General features: G+C 34.1%; 1 protein-coding gene across 1 annotated transcript in view; it reads right to left on the bottom strand.

Moving 5' to 3' along the window:
• Window positions 1-27,456, bottom strand: part of ZCCHC7 (zinc finger CCHC-type containing 7) — a 134,008-nt gene that overhangs the window by 50,886 nt on the left and 55,666 nt on the right. Inside the window, exons 3-5 of the mRNA XM_087957412.1 lie at window positions 9,745-9,788; window positions 4,793-4,915; window positions 2,865-3,035 (exon numbers count right to left, since the gene is read on the bottom strand). Coding sequence (XP_087813538.1) covers window positions 2,865-3,035; window positions 4,793-4,915; window positions 9,745-9,788 — 338 coding nt within the window. The remainder of the gene's footprint in view (window positions 1-2,864; window positions 3,036-4,792; window positions 4,916-9,744; window positions 9,789-27,456) is intronic.

Consider the following 27,456-nt stretch of genomic DNA (forward strand, 5'->3'; position numbering starts at 1 on the left):
GAACTACAATGTTTACTTAAATTACATGTTTAGAAAAGTAGGAAAACTGAGAAGCCCATTGGTAAATCCAAATTAAAGTAAGTGGAGGAACGGACAAAATAATGGTTGATGTCTATTACTATCAGCCAACAAAGTACGTGTGGATTGTGTGCTTTTTTAAAAAAGGAAACTGCAGATCTTTTAGAGAGGTGTGAAGGGATTTTTAATTGCACTGACATCTGTTAGAAAGCAATCTCTGCCAAGACTGGTCTCACAAGGAAATTTTGACTGGCCTGGCTAACAGCTTTCTCCATCAGTAGCTGAAAGAAGGCACAAGGGGATCAACTCTCCTTGACGTGATTCTAACCAATGAAAAGCATTTTTGTTAATGATATGGAAATAATGACCAGACAGCACTGGAGTTCTTGATTTTATGGAAAACTATATCTGAGCATATCAGTAAATACATAATTTAGATTTCAAGAAAGTAAATTTTAGTAGAACAGTAAGTAAGTACTTTTTAATAAAGCAGTAATACCTAAGATTTTCCTAATTGGAAAAGATGGACAGAAATTCTGAAAAAAATCTAAATTACATAGGATGTGAAAAGAAAACAATATTACAGTATTTGAGTTTGAAAAAAATGCTAATAATAAAAAGGATTTAAATGAAGGGGGGAAGAAACAGTAAACTTGAAAGCAAATTGAAGATATAAGATTGTCACTAAAGTTGATAGTGCATCTACATCTGCTGAATGAGTGAAGATCTTATTCATTCATACAGTCATATGAATTAAATATTATAAAGAAAGATTAGGTAAAATACCAGATGGCTGGAGGGGGCTAGGGTACTATCATCACAATTATTACAAGTTGGGAACAAGTCTTATCAGTCTAAGTGCATCTTATTTACAGATAAGGTAATTTGCTTGATAAAAAGTATGGGATTTTTTCACACATATACTGATTAGCCAACCAATTGGTTTATTTAATATTATTGGATTTATAACCACTCAAATCACAGATGCCTCCAAGCAGCATGCATTTTAAAACTAGAAAGCAATAAAAAGAAAAAGGAAAAAAATGTCTTGAGAAACAAATCCAACACACCAGAAAAAGAAAACCAAGAGAGTTTGACACCAATTCACTCCAGCCTAGAAGCAAAGCCAGATTGTCAAGGATTTTTGGAATATCTATAGAGTGGGTACCATATGAATCTTGGAGAGAATGCTATTTCAAAGGACAGGTGTTGCAATCATATATGATAATGGAAGGGACTTCCATGAGTAACTACAGTATAATGCACAAGCTAAAGAAAAGCTATTCAAGGATGCCTAAGTGGCATAATGAAAATGAGAGAAAATCAGAGAAGGGTTCATTTTTAATGAAAGGGACAAATGAAAAACAGCATTTGAAAATTATGTTCTAATTTGCATTGAACTATCACTTTTCATAGCTATCTTCACAAGAACTTACATCATTTTACTATTTTCCTATATTAGGAAATCTTTACAATGTATCATTCCTTCCAAAGCATAATGTAGTAAAAAAAAAAAGTCAATTTCATGTTTGCAAAAATCAACATTCACCAATTTCATGTTTGTAAAAACAAACATTCACATTCCCTTTAATCAAACTTATATATGTTAACTTTTCACACTTCATCACAGAAACTGAAAAAGAAATTAATTTGAACATAGGAATACAAAAGACTATATACCCCTTTGTATTTTAAAGGAAATGTTCTGGAATCTCCAATATAAAGACAGACTTGAAAAATGTGTACATGTAGCTAAATTTCCAGAGATAAACGACTGAACATCAGTACCATGAACAGCAGCTAACCTTCTCAGTTATTATTATAAGAAAAAATATTACAAACTGAGACTATGAAAACACATACACACACATACACAATGTGCCTAATCAGCTTTTCTTAGCACATCGTTTTTAGAAGAGAATATGCAAGCTCTTTATCTGGCAAATCTGTGCCACAAAGGTCTGGCTGATGAATATCACATGGCAACCAACTTTTGCTATGAATTTTGATGAGATATGTAAATAAATGGCATCTATTAACTTCCTCAGCATTATTTGTTTCTGGTCAGAGATCTGTTAGAATAATGTAATTATATGCCATGCAAAACTAAACAATTTGGACCCTAGGAAAAAATGAAAATAATAATTAGATTATTTTTTATCAGCTTTATTATTATTGCATTCTGAATGTTTTAAATCATATATACTTAATAATCCGTAAAACAACTGCTTAAAGAATGCTAGTATCATTCCCATTGGGAAGAATGAAATGGGAGGTGTGCCGTTATGTTCTCATAGTGAAATTTACTCTCTTAGCCTCTATATTAAACCTGTAATCAATATACATTTTAAAATATAATGCATATATTGTGTTTTTGCAAGTTTTTCTATAGTTATTAATATGCAAGAAAGGCAAACTGCATTTCTAATGTATTCATAAAGGATAGGCTTGTCTGTAAATTTTATATAATTTGAAATCATTTCTGTTAATAACAAAAATAAAACACCAGGTCGAAACTTCATTTAATGAATTATACAGTGTGCTATGTCATAGAAATGAATGCATTTCAGAAATAAAAATATGATGTAAACAACAATTTAGCACTCTAATACTTATTGGTAGTGCTTTTATATTTCTATTTTTGCATTCTTTTTTATTATTTTTATATATATTTATGATGCAGAAAATATTAATTTTGTACATCTAAACCGTGTCTTCAGACAAATCTATGCTAAGTGACCAGCAATGGATAAACAGGAATGCAGATTATACGTACAAGTCATTCTGGGGGGGAAAGAAAGAGAAAAAAATAATCACTGGGTAGTTTCTGTTAACAATGTACTCACATCTGCATAATGACCTCTCATATCACAGCGGTTGCAATGTTTTTTCCAGTACATTCTCTCAGGGCACTCTCTAGAGCAGTGTCCTGGCAAACAACAATTCAAACAAAATCGTTCTGGACAGCTGTTTTGTAGGTGACCTCTCTCTGCACAAAGACAACAGGGTGGAATTTTCTGCAAAATAAACGCAAAGAAACAAAAGTGATCAAACCTTTATAGAATCAGAGGAATTTAAATTAAGTAAAATAAACAAGGCACTTCCATTTATATTTCACAGAGAATTTCTAAGTCCTTCGCTTAAGACCTACTGTACTATTTCATAAATTCATGCATTGCCTACACAAGGAAGCCCTCAATTAATAATTAAAACATAAGGAAAAATGAAACAGCAGGACAATAAATAAAGAGCATAAGGTAAACAACCAGTAGCTAATGAATAAAATCATCTACAGTACTGCTAAGCACAAGGGGTCCTTCCCAAAATTCCACCAACAAGACCAATCTGCTTGAAAAAAAGTAGTTTCTTAGACCAGTGTTCCTCAGACTGGGCAAATTTAACATACATGGAATTCAACTACCAGAATCCCCCAGCTATTACTTAAGATGTAGATAACAGTACTGTAGAAAGCACTTGAAAGAAGTGGTTTGCAAAGTGCATTGCTGTGATTGGAGCACCTTTCTTGAAAACATTAAAGCAGCCGTGTCCTTTGCAAACCTTATGCCAAAGCTTTGAAAGCTGGCCCCAGATGACACATATGTATGGATATAGAGATAACACTTTCACTGGAACTGCTAGTGAAGGGCACTGGTAGAACCTGCTCAGACCCACAGATATAGCAGGGGCACCTTTCAAAGCAGTGAGGTCAGGCACCAGCCTTGCCAAGGATCCCAACTGCTGTAATGCTTCAAAGAGAGATGTTTTCATTTCTACTAACCTGTTTTGAAATGTCTTTCTGTGACAAGAACACATGAATTTGTATCTAATAGCAATCAGGAAAGCTCCCAATAACTGATTATGCCAATGCATTGTCTTATCATTCTGCAATGCTCTATATACTTTTGCTCACCACTCAATTTGCCACATTGTTTAATTTTTTTGTTCTTTAAATGTCTCGTGGTATTAATGATATTAGTGCTTTGTACTCATAGTGAAATTTTACAGTTCTATTTCCACCATCATCTTTCAGCCAATGAGCATACAACTAATAAAATGTATACATACTGGTTAAATCTATCCTGGAGATATTTAAACACGTATGTCTTTGCTATTACCCTGATAAAAAATTATTAGCACTGGGTTGCCCACACTATGCACAATACTATGGATTCTGTAGGAGGAATTGTCTCATCAGCTCAGTGGACATTTTTTCCCTATTCTTCTAGGCATGCAGATAGAAATAGAAAATATGTGCAAGGTGTACACGGTACAAGGTGTAAAAGCTGTGTTTTATCATTTGCTTCCTCAATGAGGGCAGAGTGGGGACTAATTATAGGACGCATGCCTGTATCTCACTTTCTCACAAGCCCTATTGTTCTGTCCACTCATTCACTAAAGTGGGGGAAAGAGAAAAGAAATCTTCAGCGAGCAGGTGGTAATCCTCAGCATGGGCCACTGGGTCTCTCTTGATTGGATTATATTGCTGAGAGCCACTGAAGAAAGCACCAACTTCAACTACTCCATCTCCTCTCTTACAAGGGAATCACGCTCCTAACACCTTCTGATTAATCTCTAGGATAGGATCCACAATGCAAAGAAATTAGCAGGTAATGTTCCTTGGGTCTAAACTGCCAGTGCAGTTGAGAGCATGGAAATTGCTTTTTTTTCTCTCTCTCTCTCTCTTTCTCAAAACGCCAGCCAGTAAAATTATTTCAGCGCCTTAAAGTCTGAAAGTCTCAGTCAGTAATAAAACAAATTGAAATACTACATTTACCTTTGGGGCAGGACAATTTTTTGATAAATGACCTCGTTTATCACAATTTCTGCAAGTGACGTTTTTGTCCGCTGTGTAGTATCTGTTGTTATGTCGCACTGAAACATAATTACCAATCTGCGCCTGAGGAAACAAAAGGATTTTTATTAGAAGTTGAAAGCTTAATGTTCTGCCACCCTAAGCTTTTATAACAATCAAGCCTAAGATATTGAATTTTTAAAAGAAAGATGTTTATTTTTATAGTATATTTATACACCCTCTAGAGTCAAGATAGGCTTCCTATCTGTAAATAAGTATCATATAAATATTTTTGCAGGACTGTATTAAGTCCTTTTCAAAGTAGTTTTTAGAAGTTACTTTTTTTCTAAAACTTTTAATCAATATTATTGACAATATTGGAAAATAATGACATCTTTTGCAAAATACATTTAATTGAGGAAATAATTAATCTATCAATGAACGAAGAGATGAACTTATTAAATTGCATACATAAAGTGCCATGAAGAAGCATCCACTGAATTGCCAACAAAAAATATATCCTTGATCAGAAATAGATCAGAAATTTACAAGTTGGTCAACATACCTTGCTATTCAAATAAAACTGAAAATTGAAAGCTAGACTAATGACTTTAGGGGAAAAAAATCAAGTATTTCTTTTTCCAAATATAAAAAGCTTGAGGATGACTTTTCTCAAGAAACAAAAGTATTATTCTATATTTCCATTTATTGCTATATTTTAGTTCCAAATATTTCTGATATTCCATGGTTTAAGTTAATACTCCAATTTCTTATTACACACCATCTGCATTTTACATCTGTGCACACAGCTCCTTGACCTTTAGTTTTAAGCCCTAATACCTGGCTCAGTTTGTGCTCCTCTAATTAAATAACATGGTCACTATCAACTATAGCCTTTTGCATTAGAAAGCCAGTAGGTGCCCATTTACTGCCATTGACTATTCTGCATCACCCACATAAATAATAAATTATCCCTAAGAAATCTTACTAGCTATGATTTTTTTTTTAAAGGAAAGAAATGAAACCATGATTGGAAGCTAGAAAAAAAGGCAGTTGCTACATTTGGGCAGATGTTAGTTTATTCTAGACATTCTGCCATTCAGTTCTCTGCCAGACCAAGTCAAGCAGAACTCCTAAGTGGAGTGAGCAATAGCAGGTGTGTGTGTGTGTGTGTGTGAAATCTGCAAGAAAATTCACCTGTAATGAAGCAGAACATTCCTCCATCACCTTTTCTGCCTTCTTCCCATCTCTCTCAGCTTACAGTGCCACAACCCATGCCACTGTTTCAATTCTTATATGAAAGTATTTTTTTAAATCTTTATGTGGTGATTAAGGAAAATAATAAATCTGTTAATAGCTACTCATGCTATTATGTAGACTACTTCCTTGATCATTGATGGAGTGGTTTTTTTTTTAAAGAACACAGCTGACAAGGAAAAAAGGAGACTGAAAAATTCAACTTCAGCCTGGTTCCCTAAAGTGATGAATACTAGAATCCAACCTTATGGTTACAGTCCAGTTCACACTGGCCTTTTACCATGAACAGTGAGAGAGAAATTATGTAACAGGAGTTGGGTTCCTGTCTGTCAGCATGATAATTCTGTGAAGATAGGCTAGACTAAATATAATGTTCTAGGAGAAACTAGCAAAATAAAAGAGTTTGAATATGGACAGGATCTGCTGGAGCTAAGGAGAGAGGGGGAAAAAGACAACAAAATCCCCCATTGAATCCCTATGGGAGAAGTAGTTGTGTATGCTGCCAACTGCTTTATTTTTAAGCTCCTCCCTCCTGGTCGTATGACTCAGAATAGAGTTGATAGTTAAGTGGTTGGAAAGAATACCAGAAGTCACAGTTTGCAAGAGTTCCTTATTTTATTTTATCTAATTATTTTATTTTGTGGGGGATGGGGGTTAAGCAGATTTTGCACCGCTTACCTTTACAGTATAATGCAGCTTGGTTGGCTTGCCTGGCTTGTCCAAATTGATTAGAAATGGCGGCAGATGTCTCAGACTTTGCAACAGGTATAAAACATTAGTAATGTACTGACTTCTTGTGTAGACATTATTCTTTCAATCTGTATTCAGACCTTAATCTGGGAATAGAATCAGCAAACGGCTGATATATTACTTTCTGTAACAGGCAAAGGGAAGCCAACTTCATTGATTCGGCTTGATCTTTCTGAGATATTTTATATCATCTGCCAAGGTGTTCTGGACCATTTCCATGAGTTGGGAGTTTAGTATGGTAGTTCCACTTTAACTTGAAGGAGTGTTCTCAGACATACTCATGAATACCTTTGCCAAGACTGGCCATGAATCATCTTACAGGTGCTTGTGATTTGGTGTTCTCTGTAGTGGAGCCTATCAACGTAGGCTTTATGTCCTGAAATTCATGAGTTGAATTGTCTCCTAATGGGTTTGTTTCAAAGACCTATATTTTCACCAGGTCTTTCTCATGAATACCATTTGATGGTTTTGTTTTAATTTGACTCTATTGCTCCTTTTAATTAATATATTTCACACTTCTTACATTTTCTGCTTTGTTATTATATTTTAATAAGCGTTGGGACCTAATTGTCTGGGAAGCAGTTTAGCAATTTGAATAAATGAATGGGATCAGAACCAATCATTGGAGAACTAACTTTGGAGGCTAGGGATGGATCAATTCCTGAAGAAAACAGGAATCTCTATAGCAGTCCCTCTATGCAGGAATGAAAGATCAGTTGAGAATATCCTCAAGAGTGACTACAGCCAAATAATTCTGCAATGTTCTGGAGAATGTACCAGATGAAAGGGCTGACCATTCTGTCAAAGCTCTAGTTTTTGCTAAGGAATAAATAGCAGAAGTTTCTTAAAAAGACATTACAATATCACTTTTGAACTCCCTTCCTCTGACCACAAGAAATTCAGAAAGTATCTTTTCTGAGAATTCCAAGCACAGAAACAAGTCAATTTATGACAAGGTCAGGCAGCATAAATCTCATAGTAAATCAACAACACATACATTAGAGAAGCATTTGTTAGCAGCAAATATATTTATTTTCCATCATTGCACTGCATTTGCTATGACATTTATGTTATAAACTGCCTGTTTCAATGCTTGGACTCCTCAGTTAATTGCCCAGCAGAATTTTCTTGAGGGGTGAGTAGACTTTGAGGACCATCTCATTCACAAACACTTCAGACTTTATGCCACAGAAATGAAAGACCAGTTTCCAAGGTCAAGATGATGCTTGATGCTGTTATGTTTAGTAAGAATTCGTAGAAAGATTCCTCGACTTACAACAGTTCATTAAGTAACTGTTCAAAGTTACAATGGCATTGAAAAAAGTGATTTATGCCATTTTTCATACTTTATGACCATTGCCGCATCCCCAAGGTCATGTGATCAAATTTCTGACACTTGGCAACTGACTCATATTTATGACGGTTGCAGTGTCCCGGGGTCATGTGATCACCTTTTGTGACCTTCTGACAAGCAAAGTCAATGGGGAAGCCAGATTCACTTGGCAACCATGTTACTAACTTAAGAAGTGCAGTGATTCACTTAACAAATGTGGCAGAAAAGAACATAAAATGGGGCCAATCTCACTTATCAACTATCTTGTTTAGCAACAGAAATTTTGGGCTCAAATGTGGTCCTAAGTGAAGGACTACTTGTATAGGGCGTTCAGGAAGCAGTTAATGCCTTGTTACTGGAGGCATTAAGTTGTTTTCCTTGTCTCCCTTTCTCAGGTGTGTGTGGTTGTGTGTGTGAGGGAGGGAGGGAGGAGAGAGAGAGAGGAGAGGAGAGGAGAGGGGAGGGGAGGGGAGGGGAGGGAGAGGGAGAGAGAGAGAGAGAGAGAGAGAGAGAGAGAGAGATGTTACAGAAATGAACTATGATTTTCTCAGTGATGCTTAACAGCACTGACCGCTGTGATTTTTCTGGAATGATTTTGACTTGCACATTGGAGTTGCTATATTAAAATAACATTCTTACTGCCCACTAACAGGCAACAGCATTCTGCTAATTCTACTTGACTTCATAATATCTGGATTGTAGGATCCCCCAGGATTTGCTTCCTTCTGATGTGTAACACTTATAACAAACCATCACAAATTATAATCTAGAGATCTGTGATGTGGTGTCAGCACTGTGCTGATTGCAGTGCTGTGTAAGTCCTGGAAAGAACAGAGGCATAGATGTTTAAATAAACCCAAGATGAATTTTGAGGAGACAGGGGCATTGTGGTTAGGTGGATTTTAAGTAGTTTAACTGCTTGTAATAAGTAACAAGTGGTCACATTCAATTTAATTGCTCAATTATGATTCTGGATAGGATACATATCTTAATAATCCAAGAATGGGTACTATTATAGAGCTTGTTATGTAGCTCTAATGTTATGGAAGCCTGTTTGGAAGTTTCAGCTTGGACAGAAAACAGTTTAGAGATAATATAGAGCAGCTAGGTGAAATGAATCCTCTATGTATAGCACAATTTTACTTAAATGAACATATCTAGGAATAAAACCTTACATAAAGCTCTAATTAACACAATTATTTATCTTCTATAACAGAGTTTCCCAACCATTTTGGGACCGGAGTGGGGGGAGGGGAAAGGAGATGCTTTCACACGGGCGGCAGGCAAACATGTGTGTGCACACAGCTCCATTTGTGAGAATGGTGGGCATGCGCACCTGCTGCTCACAAAATGGAACACATTCATGCACGCCCTTGCCTTCTGCTTGCCTAAGAGAGGATGTGCAGGCGCGGGGTCAACCGCTGCTTCAGGCAACCTGAGTTCAAACAGTTCACGGCTCAGTAGTGTCCTGAGGATTGAGGACACCTGTTCTATAAGGTTTTAGAGAACACACAAGATCCCCAGAAGTGTTTATGATTTATTTTTTTGTAATGAAGAGACATTAATACAAAATAGACAAAACACAATATTGTACCTGTAAGTCTTTATCACTGATGGTCCATCCTGTTCTATCTTCTCCTGCAAAACAATTATTTGGAAACAACTGAAATTGCATTGAGGAACTATAGGATTTGTCTTATTAGTAGAAAGTTAATGAAAGTAAATTACAAAATTTCACAAAACTTTTTTAGATTTTATCTATTTTATCTGCACAGTATCTAATCTGGTGAGGCAGGTGACATACAAATTAATAAATAATAAATAATAATCATAATCATAAGGGACATGCATAAGTGTACCATCGTGCCTCCCGTCCTTGTCCTATTGTCCCCATTTAATCATACTTATTTTCTGTATTCTTACTCATGTTTATACTTATACCTATTATTTTGTAAGTGACTGACAAATCAAATCAAATCAAATAAATAAATAAATAAATAATCATAAGCAATGTGTTTTGAGACAATATATAATGTTTTAATACTAAAATAATATTTTAAGTATTTTAATTTATGTAGGAAGATTTCAGGGATTCTTCCATGAGAAGGTTAGTAATGACCCTTTTTTATCACCACAAGTGATGAAGGAATGTTAATGAACTGTATACAAAGAGCAAGATCCGAAAAGTCTTTGGAAGCTTTGGAAACTTGTATAGGCAGTAAATTCTGTTTTAATAGTGCATCAAAAGCTTCACTGCCCCAGAATCCTAATGACAGAATAAAATAAATTTTCCAATGAATGTTCAGTGAGTTTCAAGAGCTATTGAAAATATTTTGTAACATAAAAATAAAACTGGAATATCGATGATCATTTGGATGGTTCTAACATGGGCATGTAGGACAACGTCGTATGTTATTCTACACATTTGACATATTTCTCGTCAATCCTGTATTTGTTTTTTAAGTTAACCTTTCAAAGTAATCATTGTAACTATTTGCTAGCAATCGATATATTTCTCATTAAAGCAACCAGATATACATTAGCTTTCACTTGGTTGATTAATATGCAGTTCTCAAGTTATAAGAAGTTCTTCATCGTTTATAGTATAACATAAATATTTATCTAAAATCTTTATAGATTTCCTTTTGGGACACATAAATAACTAGCAGCATCCAACAAAAGATGAATCCAGTTGAGATATAATGAATGAATAAAAATGTAAGAATCCAGTATAATAAGGAAACACCATGACTCAGGAATTAGTGTTATAAAAACCCTCTTAGAGAAAGGCAGATGGAACAAATGGATTTTCAAGGATATTTGAAAGCTTGTACAAAATGCTCTTTCACAGTGCCAAAGAAAACAGTCTCACATCCAGGAGAACACCAATAAGAAGGCCCTTGACTGGCACTCAAAAAGGGCCTCTATAGTTGATCTTTACAGAAGGATCATACAATTGAAGGCAGTCTTCTGTATATCCCGTTTAAAACTTTAAAAGGAAACGAACACAAGAGAAAACAGTTTTCTATATATCCCCAAATTGTTTAAATCTTTAAAAAGTTAATGTAAGGGTTTTAAAAAGAACTCTGATAACCATATACAATTGGTGCAAAATAGTGTAACATGTTTGGATCTCCTATTCACACAGATACACTGTGCACTAGTATTTTTAAATCATTTTCATAAATGGGTCACATTTAGCCTATATGGGTAATCAAATGTGAATGGTCACTATTTCCCAGACCAGATGCCAAATTACAGATAACGTAGATATTGCCTGTTGTTGCTCCCCAGCAATGGTACCAAAGGATTATTGCCATTCATCCCAAAGATAATAGCGGCATATCGCCAACATAAGTAATAGGCACTTAATTTGCATAATGTTTTAAAATAACAAGTGGATTGAGTTTGCATTAAAAATATGCTATGTGAAAAAGTAGCTTCCTTTGTTATTCTACCTCTGCCACCATTCATCTTCATTAGTGATATTAGTACTAGCACTATAGAATATGAGGCAAAAAATGCCTTACCATTTCCCCCATGGGAAATAGCTATATTAATTTAATTAAAACACATTCAAATCAAGTTCAGATTAAAGTAGTTTTTATCCCACCCCACAGCTTTTCTTAGGCAGTCCCTAGCACAGTCCACAAAGACATAGCCATCAGCTCCAAGATGGCTGCTCCTTCTTTTAAAAACACAGCTACATCTACAAACTACTTAAATTTCTAATTATTCCTATCAAAGTATTGGAATACGCCATGTAACGAAGTTGATTTATCTTTTAAAATGCCATGCCTTAGTCAGCTTTTCTCTGACTGGCCTACAATTTATTTACATTTTTCTTTAAGAATATAAACACAAAAATCTTGTAAATTGTTGTTCATGAACTATAAATTGAAGATATGAACTATAGCTATTATTTCTTTCCATTTTATACTTCTATCATACTTCTATCAAACATTTGCTGATTAATGGAGGGAGTGGGCAGTGGTGTTTGCTTCCCCCGCCCCCAGCAGTTTTACATTGATGAACAATGCTGTTTATAATCAAGCATGGCTTTCCCATCACAGCTATTCAGTTATCTCATATTTTATGACCTGTATTTTATTCTAGATCTCTCTTTGATCTTTGCTGGAATTAATTGTGTAGCTTATAGACCAGTTTTCTAAACAATTAAGTTCATTTCTATCCAAAACGCTATCCTTTAAAGCATTCACAATCAAATTTTACTAGTTTATTTATGAGAATGTCATGTGGAACTGTGTCAAAAGCACTGCTAAATTTGATTACACTGAAGATTATATCTACTGTATTCCCTTTATCCACTAAACTACTTATCTTATAAAGCTCAAGAGATTACTGGCATGTATTTCTTACATTTACATTACCTTACTAGCAACCATTTCTGAATCTTCCTCCCAATCCATTTTGCAAAGTAAAAATAAAATCCATTATGTTAAAATACTTTAAGTGAGTAAAATATTATTGGTTCAAATAGCTTTCTTTATTACTGTTTCCTTTTTTGGCCAAAAAAGAAAAAATTGATAGCATGTCCAGAGTACATGCTTGTACAGTGGCTTAAATAACTGCACTACTGTACTTATCCTGCATTCATTTTTTTAAAAACCCTATTTTATTATATTATAGAGTATAAATAATAACCAAGTACAATTATATTTATATAATATATAATAGAAAATAAAAACTACTAATACCATAATGATTGAATTAAATCATTCAAAAAAATGATGTCAATGTCAAATATGATTTGTGAGATAATGGATAGTTGCTTAAATTCTACAATTAATGCTGAAAATAATTTGCAAACTACACTGAATGATTTTGTATTATTAATATTCTTGTGTTCTGTTTATGCTGTTTGTTATACTACAGTTGTATATTCTCCAAATTTTATCAGATAGTATCCGTATTATATCTTGCATCAGTTCTTGAATGAAACAGGTTGTTAAGCAATTAAGATGCATAAAAATATTTGGGCATTTTTTAAGTAGATGGGACCATGTCTGATAACTTTGTATTTTTATAATTGCTTTTATAATTATTCTTATGAAACATGCCAAAAAAGATTTAGTTAGGATATACTGTATAATCTATTAAGTATACTCAAAACTGCATTCTGAATTGTGCTGTTGAGTCTATGCAAAGCATTGTTAAGAGGACCCTGGCCTGCCACGTAGAGCTCCCTACTTTTAACTCCCTGTGACTTCATGGACATAGCTATGCAGTTTTCTTGGCAATAGAAATGGCTTCCCATTTCCTTCATAGGCTAACTTACAAATCCAGTGATTCGCTGGTGGTCTCCCATCTCATCTTCTAGCCTTAGCAGGTTGAAACTGAAACTGGTTTTGATTTTCTGAGATCAGACAAGTTAAGAGCTGGGCAAACTCTAAAAGCTTAGCTTTTTATGTGTAAAAGTTGAAGTATGTTTTAAAAAGATAGGTTCCTGCCTGTTTTACAATATTTGTTTCACATATATCTACTAAGCAGCTAAAAGAAACCAGAGGATGTAATTATTCTAGAATAAAATAATATGGTTTTCTATAACAACATTAATTAATCAATCTACCCAATTCTTCTTTATGGCATATTAGAATTTTAACAAAGATATAGCTAATTAAAAACTGAAGATCTTTATGGATTTGCTTGGTAGTTTTCCCCCCCTAGAAGGACAATATCTGGCTCTTTCTGCACTTACGTGGAATTCAAATAAAACAGTATTTTGTACTAAAAGTATATCTAGATTCAGAACAGTATAGAATACAATTTTGTAATCTGTATATTTTTATATGTGAATCTGTGAGGACGATAAAAGAAAGTGCTTTGAGTCTGGGGTTATAAGAGGAAGGTGGGATCAGGAAAAAGAAAGTTTTCTTCTGTAAATTTTTTCTGCTGCATTCTGTTTCAAGGTCAACTTTTTATCCAACACAGTAAATCCATCATCTTTTTAAAAATTTAGTATGAAGATGCAGATCAAGGGTAAATACTATAAAAACCACCGCTGATAGTTATCATTCCCAACTGGTAACGTCTGACATTAATTTCTCTTTTAACAGTATTCAAAGCTCCCTTTAACTCATAAGAATTTGATTAACCATAAAAGAGTTAATCTATAGATGGAATCGCTTCTTTGTTAATATCTTGTTTAAAAAAATAACTGAAGAGCGTCATAAATTTCCTACCAAGGATTTAAGTGGTTTCAGGAAAGGCCCATTTAATCATAACTTTACTGTAAGAACCACATATTTCTGAAAATCTCATGTTAGAAACCACAGTATAGAAGATTTTGCAAATTATTTAAAATGTTAATGACAAATTCTACTTTAGGTAGGGTTATTGTGTCTTGCTATTTGTATTGCAGTCTTAAACAATCCATGCAAGAGATCACTTAAGTTAAAAATTTGAAATGAAACAGAACATTCATTTCAGGTGTTAATTTAATATTGATAGAACAGCTACTAATTACAACAAGGAACATTTTTTAAAAACAATCTTATGCTGCCTGATGAGTATATTTTTGAGGGCTATAACAGAGGAAGGTTAGAATTTAATCTCTATTCAGAAAATAATATTACTTAATCCAAACATACATGAATTATAATTTATTCCAAATGAAGACATATATACCAAGCAGCCTTTGTGATTTTTTTTAAAAGCTTACTAAATGTTCAAATAAGTGCATTTTCACTACATATTCCTCTATGTATTATGATAATTTATACTAACCTAAGATTCCATTTCAATTTATTATCTCTGCAGGAAATATTAAATGAAAGAATGGTAGTATATCTCTATCTGTTGCTACTAAATATACACATATTTGTAAAACACTGCACCTTAGAAATGTGTCACAACTTGCAAAATGAAAAATATATCAAGGCAATAACTATAGACATTCTTTTCTTTGTTTTCATTTATTTTTCATTTTCAAAATATGAAGCTCTTGATAATTTAGGTTTTGTAAACAGGTAGTAATGTTTACATACATATCAATAGTTGTTATTTTTCAAAACTTGGTATAACATTTGAAGAACAAAGTAATCTCTCTCTCTTTTAGTAGGTACAAGTGTGGGGACCACAGGAACAGTTAAATTTATGGCATGGTTGGTCTACCACACAGTCGGGGGAATTCTTTAAATAGAGCCTGTCACTCTCTTTGCCCATCAATGGGATTTCCTTCTCAAACTGCTGATTCGTTCAGGTACACAACAGAGGAAATTTCAGTTAACCTTTGTTTCACCCCAGGGAAAAATCTGTCTGAGAAGTATAAAATGAATAGTTTAAAAAAAGTAAGTAGCCAAGCTTCAGTGCTATTCTTTGTAACGTGCACAGCAGTCAGACAAAAATAAAACAAATGCTTTTACTGCCCCTGGAGAATAAATGATATAATGCGCAATTTAGAATCTCGGTTGTCTACTTTTTGTTTTCAGTTCATAAAAAGGTAAACACCAATCAGATCAGAACTATTGTTTTCGGTGCAAGATTGTTTTTTTCAAACCATTATCCAGTAGTGATATCTATATCTATATCTATATTTATATCTATATCTATATCTATATGTATCTGTCTGTCTGTCTGTCTGTCTGTCACAAAAACAGAATAAAACTTTTTGAGTAAATAAGCCTCAGAGTTTTTTTATGAGTGGGATCTCCTGGTGTATCCTCTGCATTCAAGACCACAGGGTGCCAACAACTTCAACACAGTATTTATTTTATTTATTTTTTGTTCAATTTATTTCCCTTTCATATAGGACCTCAAGACAGCCTACATAGTAGTCCTTTCTTTTATTTCCACCAACAATCCTGTGAGGTTGGACTGAGATGGACTGGTCTCAGCCACTCAGGGATTTTCTATTACTGGGATGTATTAGAACTTGAGTTTACCCAATGCCAGCCCAGTACCTTAAATACTATATTATGCTGGATATATTAGATATATTAGAAGTATACAGTAAGACTAATCAACAAACGGTCATTACTGGATACAAAGACTAGAAAAAAGGTTCTTATATAAAGAAAATTAGATGGAAATAGCTCATGTTATACTTCACATTTCCCCCCCCATCTTAGAATAAGTTGCAACGTCCTAGTTAAACTGTCAGAACATCTTCCTTTAGGTTCTCCCAAATTTAATAGTATCTGGAGATATTAATAAGGTGCTGTGGGGGTTTTTTGGATGCAGCTCAGGATTTTTAATAGCTGTGAGAGTCATATGCTAATATCAAAATACACAAAATCAACAGAAAAGCAGAATATAAATTGAATGTGTAAGAGTATACTGGATCCACCACAAGCTATCCTGCTCTTGCATCAACACAAAGAAGTGACTGTGAGTAAACCAATTCTATATCTACCAATCTGTTACATCACTAGTTTAGCTCTAATGATCAACATGTATTTGCAGGGAGAAAGAAGCAGATTCAGTTGTTACAATTCAATTGCATATGCAAAAACAACATTCTAAAAGCAACTCCAAAAAGAATATAGCTACATCAAGTACTACTGCTGTGTATGATGTGCACTATAGTAATGTGATAAACATTTTGTCATATGTGAAGCCTGTGGGTATGGATGTATACATACATAAACACATGACATATACATGCACACACATATATGCAAATATGTATCTGTATGCATGTGTATGTGTATGTATGTGTGTGTTTGTGTGTACTCACATATATAAATAATGGAACTAATTCGTATTATGAAGAGGGAGAAATATTTTGAAGGCAGACTTCCTATCATAGTAGGACGACATATAAAATAATTGTATTAGATCCACAAAATATGGGTCTTTGTCTTCTAAATTAAGTATTCATTTTTTGACTCACTCAATGGGAGGGGGGGAGGGAAGCCAGAACACTACTGTATTACTGTTAAGTCTCAAACTTCCTAATCATGGGAGTCAAGTTTCCCTGAAAACCAATTCTGTGCAAAGAGGGAATTTGCTAGAGCTGAGTCCTAAATATACAATGCAATTACTTTTAAAATATCACTAAGTAAGAGAGACAACTTTAAGATGGGAAAGGGAAGCGTTTCTGTGGTCTCAAATTTCTCAGTTTCACACTGAGGAATAGTATTAGTCCCCTTACCAATCATATCAGTCGCCCCTCCTTCAAACCTTACACACCTCTTGTATCTAGCCTGGCTTTTGGAGAAGCCCACTAGTATTCCTCAATAACTTGTATTGTCTGCAGATCTTTATTGGACGTGTACATTCTTTCTCCTTATTAGCTACTCATTGTTTTCCATTTTTTTCTTAAAATGGTTATTAAAAATAAGAAGAAAAATAGGGGGTAATTGAAGAATGGATACATAATCATTGACATCATTCACCTTACACTGAGGCGCAACCCATTTGTAAGTCTAACATAATTCGCTACAGAAAAATTAACCTCTCAACCATTCTCTTCTAGCAGAGGATACAGAATATTCCATACTGTGTGATAAACTTCCCAAATATCTCTCTAGTTTCTGCCATATCTTGCATACAGTATGTAAAGGACATGCTATGTATTTTTTTATTCCAGACATGAATTAGAAAACATGTTTTGAAGATGCCTGGGAAAAATAAATCAGTTAGGGCTGATTCAACAATAACTGCAACACAGCACTATCTGGTAAAATCACTGCATTAAAGTTTGTTACCTTATCCTGAGCAGCAATGATAATAATAATAATAATAATGATAATAATGATAATAATGATAATAATGATGATAATAATAATAATAGTTATGCAAATTAATTCACTGATTTTGTTCACCTTAGCATTTCCAACTTCAAAAAAGCTCACATTACTGAATTTTTTTTAAGTTTGTTATACAAAATATATACCATTACTTCCACTCAAATCCATCAGCACTTCCTAATCAATTCTCAGTTTATTTTCTATACACAATGTTGTCTATATTGTTTGCCCACAGATGTTTCATCTAATCGTTAAATTCTAACCACAGACAAAGAAAGAAAAAAGAACACAAGAGGAAGTTAGAATGGATTATATCTTTTGAGCGGATGTTCTCAAAATCTTTTAAGGACTACCTCTGAATGCAACGGTTTAAAAAATCCATTTAAATTCTTTGAATAAGTCTTTATTCTTACTAAAATTCTGACAACATATTACTTGTACAGTTAACTCAAATAATGGGTTTTTTATTTTATGCATGCCCCCGAGTTATATAAAAAAGATACGATACAAATCTAATTAATCAATAAATAAACAAGCAAGCTGATTCTATTAAATCCATTTTCCTTAGATTCTGAATTAAAAGCAAAATATTTGTTGATGGATATAGCTCTGGACAAAAACCAGTAATAAGCACTTTCTGTCAACATGATCAAATGTAAGAACTGAGTGAAGGGGGAATAAAGGAGAAATCACAGACCCCTCCATATTGTATGTAGCAAAACAATTGGCTACATATTAAATTTAGCTGAATATTTCCTATGGATGTAAAAATGCTTGGGACCTATATGGCTCTTTGGACACAATTTTAGTTTGCAACAGGAAGTGAAATTTCACGTGGCAGTCTGGAAGATAGGGAAGCCTGTAAACCTTTGCTGGCTACCTCTATCCCTTGAACTGGGCGAAGTACAAGTTGTTCACATCTAAGACCTAACTTGCTATTCTAGAGTGCATCTTAGCTAGTCATATCATTTCTCCAATGTATTTTGAACTGCTTAGTATCATTAATTAATGAACCATAGTAAATTATGTTTATACTTAAGGGTATAAGAATTGGAAGCAACAGCAGCCTTTGATTTTAAGAAAATTAGTCTGAACCTAAGCATTATTTAAAATTCTCTCTCTCTCTCTCTCTCTCTCTCTCTCTCTCTCTCTCACACACACACACACACACACACACACACACACATACAGAGTTTCTGTTATAATTTAATAGGCAAATTTGGATAGACACACCTTCTGGGATGTGCATAAATGACATGCACACACACACACACGCACACACTTTTTTTCAGCATTTACTCAAATGCATTAAATTAAAGTCTCCGAAATGCATTTTTCTAAAATGCTGCTGCAACTTCCATTATGGGATTAAAAGTATTAGTTCTGAGTAGCAACTTTTCCCAAAGTAAACTGCAAAATCATTCTCGTTTGTCCAGTTCCTCAAAGTGAAATAAATCAAAAGCTTATGCAAGATAATACTGCTTCCATGAACATCCAGATGCTGAGAGCCCCAAAGCAATTCTCAGTTTAACATTTCCAAAGGCATAGACTAGTGATCACACGATAGTGGTGATACTCTCTAGTTACCCTTGGCAACCCTTCTCAACTGTAACGAGGCTCTGCCCCTACAATAGCTCACTGGGCAGCTTTCTCTTCACTTAGCTGAATGCTTTGGGACCATCTGCGTCGGTAAGCATAAAAGGCCAGCCTGCCTGTGGGCCCGTCACTCTGAACACCACCTCTCTGACCCTGATTAAATACAACTTTCAATCCTTTTTGTCCTCCCTGTTGACTTCTCCTATTAAGGGAGCCCTCTGACAAAGAAAGCGGAAGAGTGGACTAACTGCCCCCAAGAAAGGTGATGTCTGATACTGCTCAACACAAGGATTAGCAAGCCAATACATAACAAAAGCAAGTTGGGATGAAGGGGGAGGGAGGGGGAAATGGTTTTAGCTAGGCCTTTGACCGATTCAGTGTATCCACAATTCAACAAGAGGCATGTTTTGAAAGAAAAGAACTATGGCAATATTTTGGAAACTACTCTTAACCGTCCCAAAGCTATGACCCTGTTAAAAACATGAAGGGCCTACTTTTTGAACAAACAACCCCAGGTGCATTTGAAAAATAGTCCTATACAGATCTACAGATACACATCTATGTATGGATTTCAAGTATTCTCAAAGTTTTCAATTACAGCAAGAGAACCCCTCCATATTTACAGTATACAGAGAAATCCTCTGTGGATGCTTTAAATAACTTGTGCAGATCAAGGCAGAATTGGCCAATTTAATGTGTCTCTAGACATATTTGTTTGCGTTTTTACTATTTGAATCTGCTACTATAGGGTGGAAAACAGCAAGGAGCGTCTTTGGTTTTGGCTTAGTGTACTGTGCAAACCCACCTTTCTATGAACCGTGGCATTATGGTTTGTTCAAACTAATGTAGTCAGCTTGATGTTGATTCAGCAGCAAGTGCAAACAGATTCACAATATTTTCTTTGCATGTATCCTGTAGAGACAAACTGCTCTTATATTATTTATTAAAATTATATTTTGGGTTTCTACCAAAGTGGCTATCCTCCATTAATGAAATTTACTCCCGAGACATGTGTTTTGTGTCAATATTCTCAACTAGTGTAGGTAAACATGTTTCTTTAATGCATGGGTGTCAAACTCACATCATGACAGCATCAGGTGACGTATCGGGACTTTTTCCCGCTTCGCTAAACCAGGCATGGGCATGGGCATGGCCAGTGTGTGACGCATCTGGCCCATGGACCAGGAGTTTGACATCCCTGCTTTAATGTGTATATGTAGTGAGGTTTTAAGGTAGTGTCATTATAATATATTATCTGTCAGGGCTCCGACAATCCACCTCCATTCGAATCATGAGTCCATGAGAAATATCTTTGCGTTGACATTGTTTGTTCGGTTTTGTGCCTTTGAGACAATGCTCATCCCTGGAAATTGCTCGGACAAGTCCCTGCAGTTCTCTTGGGAAGATTTTGGAAGTGGTTTGCCACTGCCTCCTTTCTAGGGTTGAGAAAGAGTGACTGGCCCCAAAGTTACCCAGCTGACTTTGTGTCTAAGGCAGAAATAGAACTCACAGTCTCCCAGTTTCTAGTCTTGTGTCTTAACTACATCACTGGCTCTGTTGTCATTTACTGTATTTTATTTTGAATTTTGCATATAGACATACTAAAATGAATGAAACATTAAAACTAAAAATACATTATTTCTAACCCCAGCCCACCTCACATGTTGGTCTTTTTCTGTATAAGGCCTCATAATTTTCCTTTGAAATTTTTGTTTGCAGAGACTGATTGAATATTCAGAAAACAGAGATGGAACCTGAAATTGCTTGAAAAGAGAACAAACACATTAAGAAATTCAGTTTCTCTACAGACAAGCCTGGGAAATGTTTTGTATTTTATAGCAGCAAACTTGATTGTTCCAAAGCGTTTAATGTTTATGCTGCCCTGTTGAGATCTGTACCAAATATGGATATTTTAAACATTAGCTTCTAATGAGGGTATGTTTGTAATATTAATTGTACATTAATCATTGAATTAAATAGCATCCAAATGGCAATGACATTATGGCTTTGATCATATAAAAATCAGTTTATTAAAAACATGATCAATCATCCAAATAACGAATTAGATGATATCTTTAAACATATTGTCACAAAATAATTTTCTCCCTTCTTGTGACAGCAGAGATATTGCCCAACTATTTCTGCTTTATTTAGAAAAGTATAAGATTACATAGTTGCTTGCCTATAACGTTATCTAAATTATTCAAAGTTATTTAGCATGGTCCACTATGAATGCTACATAGGCATTTACTGAAATAAATACCATCTTAGAACAGAAATAATACACATCAGCACAATGCTGAATTTCCTAATTAACTAAAAATAAATAATAAGAACTTACAAGAAATCTGACTCAGACGTGGAAGAGACTGGGTAGAGACTCCCTTTCCATTTTCTCTAACTTGTACTAATTCACTGTCTCAAGTGGCATAATTAATTAATTAGTTTGGCGGCAAGCATACAAAAAAGTCTTATGCAAGCAGATACATAGCACCATATATAATCACATGTATATTCTGCCATAAATCTTACATTATCTCACATAAAATCACAATATGGAGAACAATATTTCAAAAACACAATCTTTACATCTTATATTAGTATAATTTTAAAAGTTTGGATGAGGCAACTACTACTAGAAGAATAGTGAACATTCACAGATTTTCTCTTTCCAACAGATCAAATTATCTTTGCTTAATAGCACCAAAGGAATAGTTGACAACTGGAGGAAAAGGGGATACTGAAAAAAAATCTCACTCTTTCAGCTATCTGAAATATATTCTATATCAATCTCAATCTCTTATTAGAACATATAATAACATAGGGTTGGAAGGGACCTTGGAGGTCTTATAGTCCAGCCCCCGCCTCCTCAAGCAAGGAGACCCTATGCCAGCTCAGATAAATGATTGTCCAGTCTCTTTTTAAAAGCCTCCAGTGATGGAGCACCCACAACTTCTGAAGGCAAGTTGTTCCATTGGTTTATTGCTCTCATTGTTAAGAAATTTCTCCTTAGTTCTAGATTTCTTCTCTGCTTGGTTAGTTTCCATCTATTGTTTCCATCTATTGCCTTTTGGTGCTTTGGAAAATAGTTTGATCCCCTTGTCTTTGTAGGAGCTCATCAAATATTAGAACACTGCTATCATGTCTCTCCTACTCCTTCTTTTATTAGATTAGAAATACCCAATTCCTGTAACCATTCTTTGTATGTTTTAGCCTCCAGCCCCTTAATCATTCTTGATGCCCTTCTCTGCAATCTTTCCAATGTCTCAACATCTTTTTTCTATTGTGATAATCAAAACTGAATGCAGTATTCCAAATGTGGTCTTACTAAGGCTTTATAAAGCATTACTAGAACTTCACGTGACCTTGAAGTGATTAGAAGATATTCATGTGATTGGATATTCACGTGATATTATTCAAAGATATAGTATTATTAATCCACATATTAATTTTCTTACTTAAGCCACATTGAGAATAATTCGTAGCCATCATTTGACTACACTAAGAAGGATTTGAGTCCACTTCATAAGATCCTACCTTCTCCCTCACACAATTTTCCTCTCCCTCACACAACTTCTTCTACTAGCAGATTACCAACTTTTTGTACAAAGACTTGGAGAATAATAGTTATGCAAAAAAAAAAAAAAATCGATTGTGAAAAAAGAGCATTCCAGAAACCTCTGGAATATTCCACTTCTCTCTGGATCATCCAGAGAACAATTTGTCTGTTCACAAAGTTGAATCCTTTGGACTGAACTAATATGAAGTATTCTAGGAGTTTTCTACTCTCAAAATACATTTCCTTTTCTATAAAGGCATGCCCAGAACACTTCAGACTACTTCTGGTTCAGATAATTTGACTTCTGGAAACTGATAAATCACATACCAGAACATTCTGGAAGACTTGGAATGGACCATTCCCATATTCCTGTATTGATCAATTCACCCAATTTCTATGTAAGAGTATGATGTGACCAGAATGAAAGTTACAAGAGGAAATGGTCACTGACTTGCCACTATTTAAAGAGAAACTTATTTTTTTTATAAAATTTTCCTTTATTAAACAAACACACAGACACAAACAAAAATTACAACACAAATGTTGAACCTGGTACAGTCTTCCTAACATCAATCTTTGTCATTACTTTGCTAAATCCAATAATAATATTACATAATTTCATTCCATATACATCAACTATACATATAATCATTCCTTATTTACATGAATCTTCCTCATCTCTAGCCAACCATAAAATTTGTCCCATGTTTTATAATAATCCGAATCTTCCTTATTTTTTAGTTCCTTTGTTAGTTTATCCATTTCTGAACATCTCATGATTTTCCTCAATATATCAAATTCATTTGGAATATCTTTACTTTTCCAATTCTGTGCATACACCAATCTTGCTGCAGTTATTACATGGATTATTAGAAATATATTTTCTTTATCATATTTCCTCGTATTGATCCCTAGCAGAAAGAAGGTCTATGTTCTATTTTCATTCCACACATTTCTTCTATCCAGTTGTGTAAATTTTGCCAATATTTTTGGGCCTCTTTACAACTCCACCATAAGTTATAGTATGTTCCTTTTTCTTTATTACATTTCCAACACCTGGGAGAAAAGTTTGAATTTATTGTTGCCAATCTTGATTGGGGTATGTGCCATCTATAAAATAATTTGTAGAGATTTGTCTTGAATGGTGTAGCTAAAGTCATTTTTAAATTTCTTTTCCAAAGTTTTTGCCAATCATCTAAATTAATGCCATAACCAAAATTTTTCATCCATACCACCATTGTTTCCTTTACTTTTTCTTCTTCCAATTTAAATTCCAGTAAGACTTGATAATTTTTTTTATCATCTTCTCCTCAGATCCTAATAAAATTTCATCTAATTTTGTCTTAGTTTTACTAATTCCCCACTCTTTCTTATCTTTTAAGTATTTTGATTGGAGTTGTAAATAGGCCCACCATTCCACATCAATTCCCTGATTAAGGGAAACTTATTTTATAAGGAAATATATAATGTGGAACAGTAAGAAGTGCTAACCAAGGAAAACCTGGAACCGTTACGATGACAATTTAATGATTAATAATAAATAAAGTTAGGTGAATCAAGTCATTTTATGGATGAATACACAATTCAGGCCATAAGGCTATGCAAAGTAATGATGTGATCATGATACTCAGAAAAAGTATTCTGCTAAATAGGTGTTTGGCGTTCAATTAAGGATGATAATAACAATTGGAATTAATAGATATCTGATGAAGGCTGATATGTCTCCATCTATTGATGATGGAAGACATTGAGGGATTCTATGGCAAATTGTAGAAGATGTTAATTGAGAAAATCTACATGATTAATAGATGATTGGAATATAAAAGTTGAAGAAATGGAGGAATATGGAATTATAACATTGGACTATTTGTTGGCCTTGGTTGAGATGTTATCCTTACTTGCTTGATGTTAAAACCATTCAATCACATAAATGAGGACATACAGGCAGAATGTAAGTTCAATGTAAGGAAGAGATTTTATAAGTTTAGTTTATGTGAAGGAAGACTGCAAAGCTCTGGAAAGAGTAAAAATATGAAAACTGACAAAAACACCCTAAATTTCAAGTAGGAAAAGATACAAATAGATTTTAGAATATGTTGATAGCTAGGGAAAGCTGGAGGATGAAAGCCTTGAACAACAATCAACTTCATGATGATTGAATGAAGAGTTCTGACATCAAGCAAATAAGGATATCATCTCAACAAAGAATGCCAACAGAGATAAATAACAAAACAAAAATATTTTTAAAAATATTAGCAAACTCACAGGAAAATTCAGTGAAGATAGTATTTCTCAGCATTAATTATACGAGTTTTTATAGAGGAAAAGGAAAGTAATCATAGAAGAGATTTAACAGGAAAAAATGAAAATCATGAAAGACATTTAACAGAGGGAAAAAGAAAGTAAAGGAAATTGAAACTCTCTACAAGCGAGATTATGCAGTGACAAAAAATTTTCTGGAGGCAAAATACATTCAGGAAATGATTGTACTATAAAACTGAAGCAGAAGAATCAATGGGTCAGCTGTCAGAAAGCTTCAACCTTAGATTATATACTTACTGCTCTGTTTAAAGTAGCAAGAGAAGAAACTATAAACGTTCTAACTTCTTTGTGTGAACAAATATAGAAAAAGATTGTTCCTCTTTTGTAGAAAAACAGGTTTGTATCTGTGTATCTGTGTGTCTGCGTATGTACACAAACAGGGTTCATGTTAAACATGACAATGACAAAGATGATGTGAACCAGTTTGCATAATAAATTCACAGTTGATGGAGAAGGAAAGATGGCAAGTGTTAGATAGTTGTATTTTAAGGGACTCAAAAATAAAAATAAGTACATTAGATATATAAATAAGAAATTAATTCTATGGAGAAAGGCGTGGCAAATTTGGATAAGACCATGAAGGACAAAGATATTTCTATGACAACGAAAATCAGAATAAAGTACCCCCCCGGATAACATATCACTGTGAAAGGTGGTTATTACGACAGTGTAAGACAAAGATGTTAAATGTCTTTCAATTATGATTTTAGAGATGTTTACTAAGAGTATCATGAAATGATCAGAAAATCAATCAAATGATGCTAGAAGAAATAAATACTCTTTCTTAAAAGCTAATTATTTATTAAAATGATTCCTTGGATCCTATTTGTAACAGAATTTATAACAGAAATTCCCATTCTTGAGTCATGTGCTTGGCAAGAGTGAGAGAAATAGAAGATAATAATATGGTGAATATATGGATTCAAGGAGAGGCTCTAATTTATTTGTTTGTTTATAAAATTTGCCACCCATCTTGTATTCAACCACTGTTGGCAGCTTACAGTATAAAATATCATTGAAAGAACTGTAGACTATAATCAGGTAGTGGTCATTTCTTCTTCGTATCATCAGAAGCCAAATAAAAATACTGTATCATAAAGACAGATCAGTTACTTTAGTTTTGAGCAATACAATTCCATAAGATACGTTAACTTTGCTGTGTTACAATTTGAAGTATTATTTAATATTAAGGTTGACATTTTTTCTCTCTCAATAGTCACATTATGTTGGCACAAGTTATTTGTAATACTAGCAGATGGAATTACAGCTTCTCTTTCTTTCTGATATATTTTTATATAAATACTCCTTTAAAACAAATTCAATATATACAGAAGCCCTTTAATGCCATTGATTTTCTAGGCTGCCTAATCTAAACCAACAAACTTGGTTTAGTTTGTTGGAGAGAGACAGAGACAGGGACTCATACACAGAAAATGAGAGAGACAGATATGGAAATATTTACAAAAAAATTCTAAAGCTTTTTAAATTGTTGGATAATTGAATATCTAAGAGCAATAGTAACTGCAATACATTTGACCAGTCTTTTGGAAATAAGATCTGTTTGGTAATGTGGGGCAACAATGGATTTCAGGTTATAAAGAATTTTTGCTACACCATGTAGAAAAAGCAGTGCTATTAACAAGCTTGCTTAGTGTGGCTGGGTGCCATAACATTCAGTGAATACCTAGCTAACTCAAAAACTGTTTTCGAGGTGGTCCTCATTATTTTTCTCAGACTAGGGTACTTATATCTGGTGTAATATCACAATCATCCCTTTGGATATCCCATTCAATATTTTATTCATAATTCAGATAAAAAATGGAGATAGTGCTTACAAAATATGCAAGTAAATACACCACAAACTGATTGGGAAAGATAATGAGCCAGAAGGTAAAAATACAATTTGAAACAATCTGACTGAAAGTAGCAGAACCAAATAAAGCATAGAGAGCACAACATTTTTCACAAAGCCAAATGCAGAGATATAGGATAGGAATACATGGCTTTGTAATATTACTGGTGAAAAAGATTTTGGAATAATAGCTGACTACAAACAAGATATGCACCAGTTGTGTGGCATGGCTGTAAAAAAGACAGGCTGACTAAAAAAAAGGTC

This window comes from Notechis scutatus, chromosome 2 (genome assembly GCF_049901735.1).
Source record: "Notechis scutatus isolate UNSWTSFEM ecotype Mainland chromosome 2, rNotScu1.2, whole genome shotgun sequence".
Lineage (NCBI taxonomy): Eukaryota > Metazoa > Chordata > Lepidosauria > Squamata > Elapidae > Notechis > Notechis scutatus.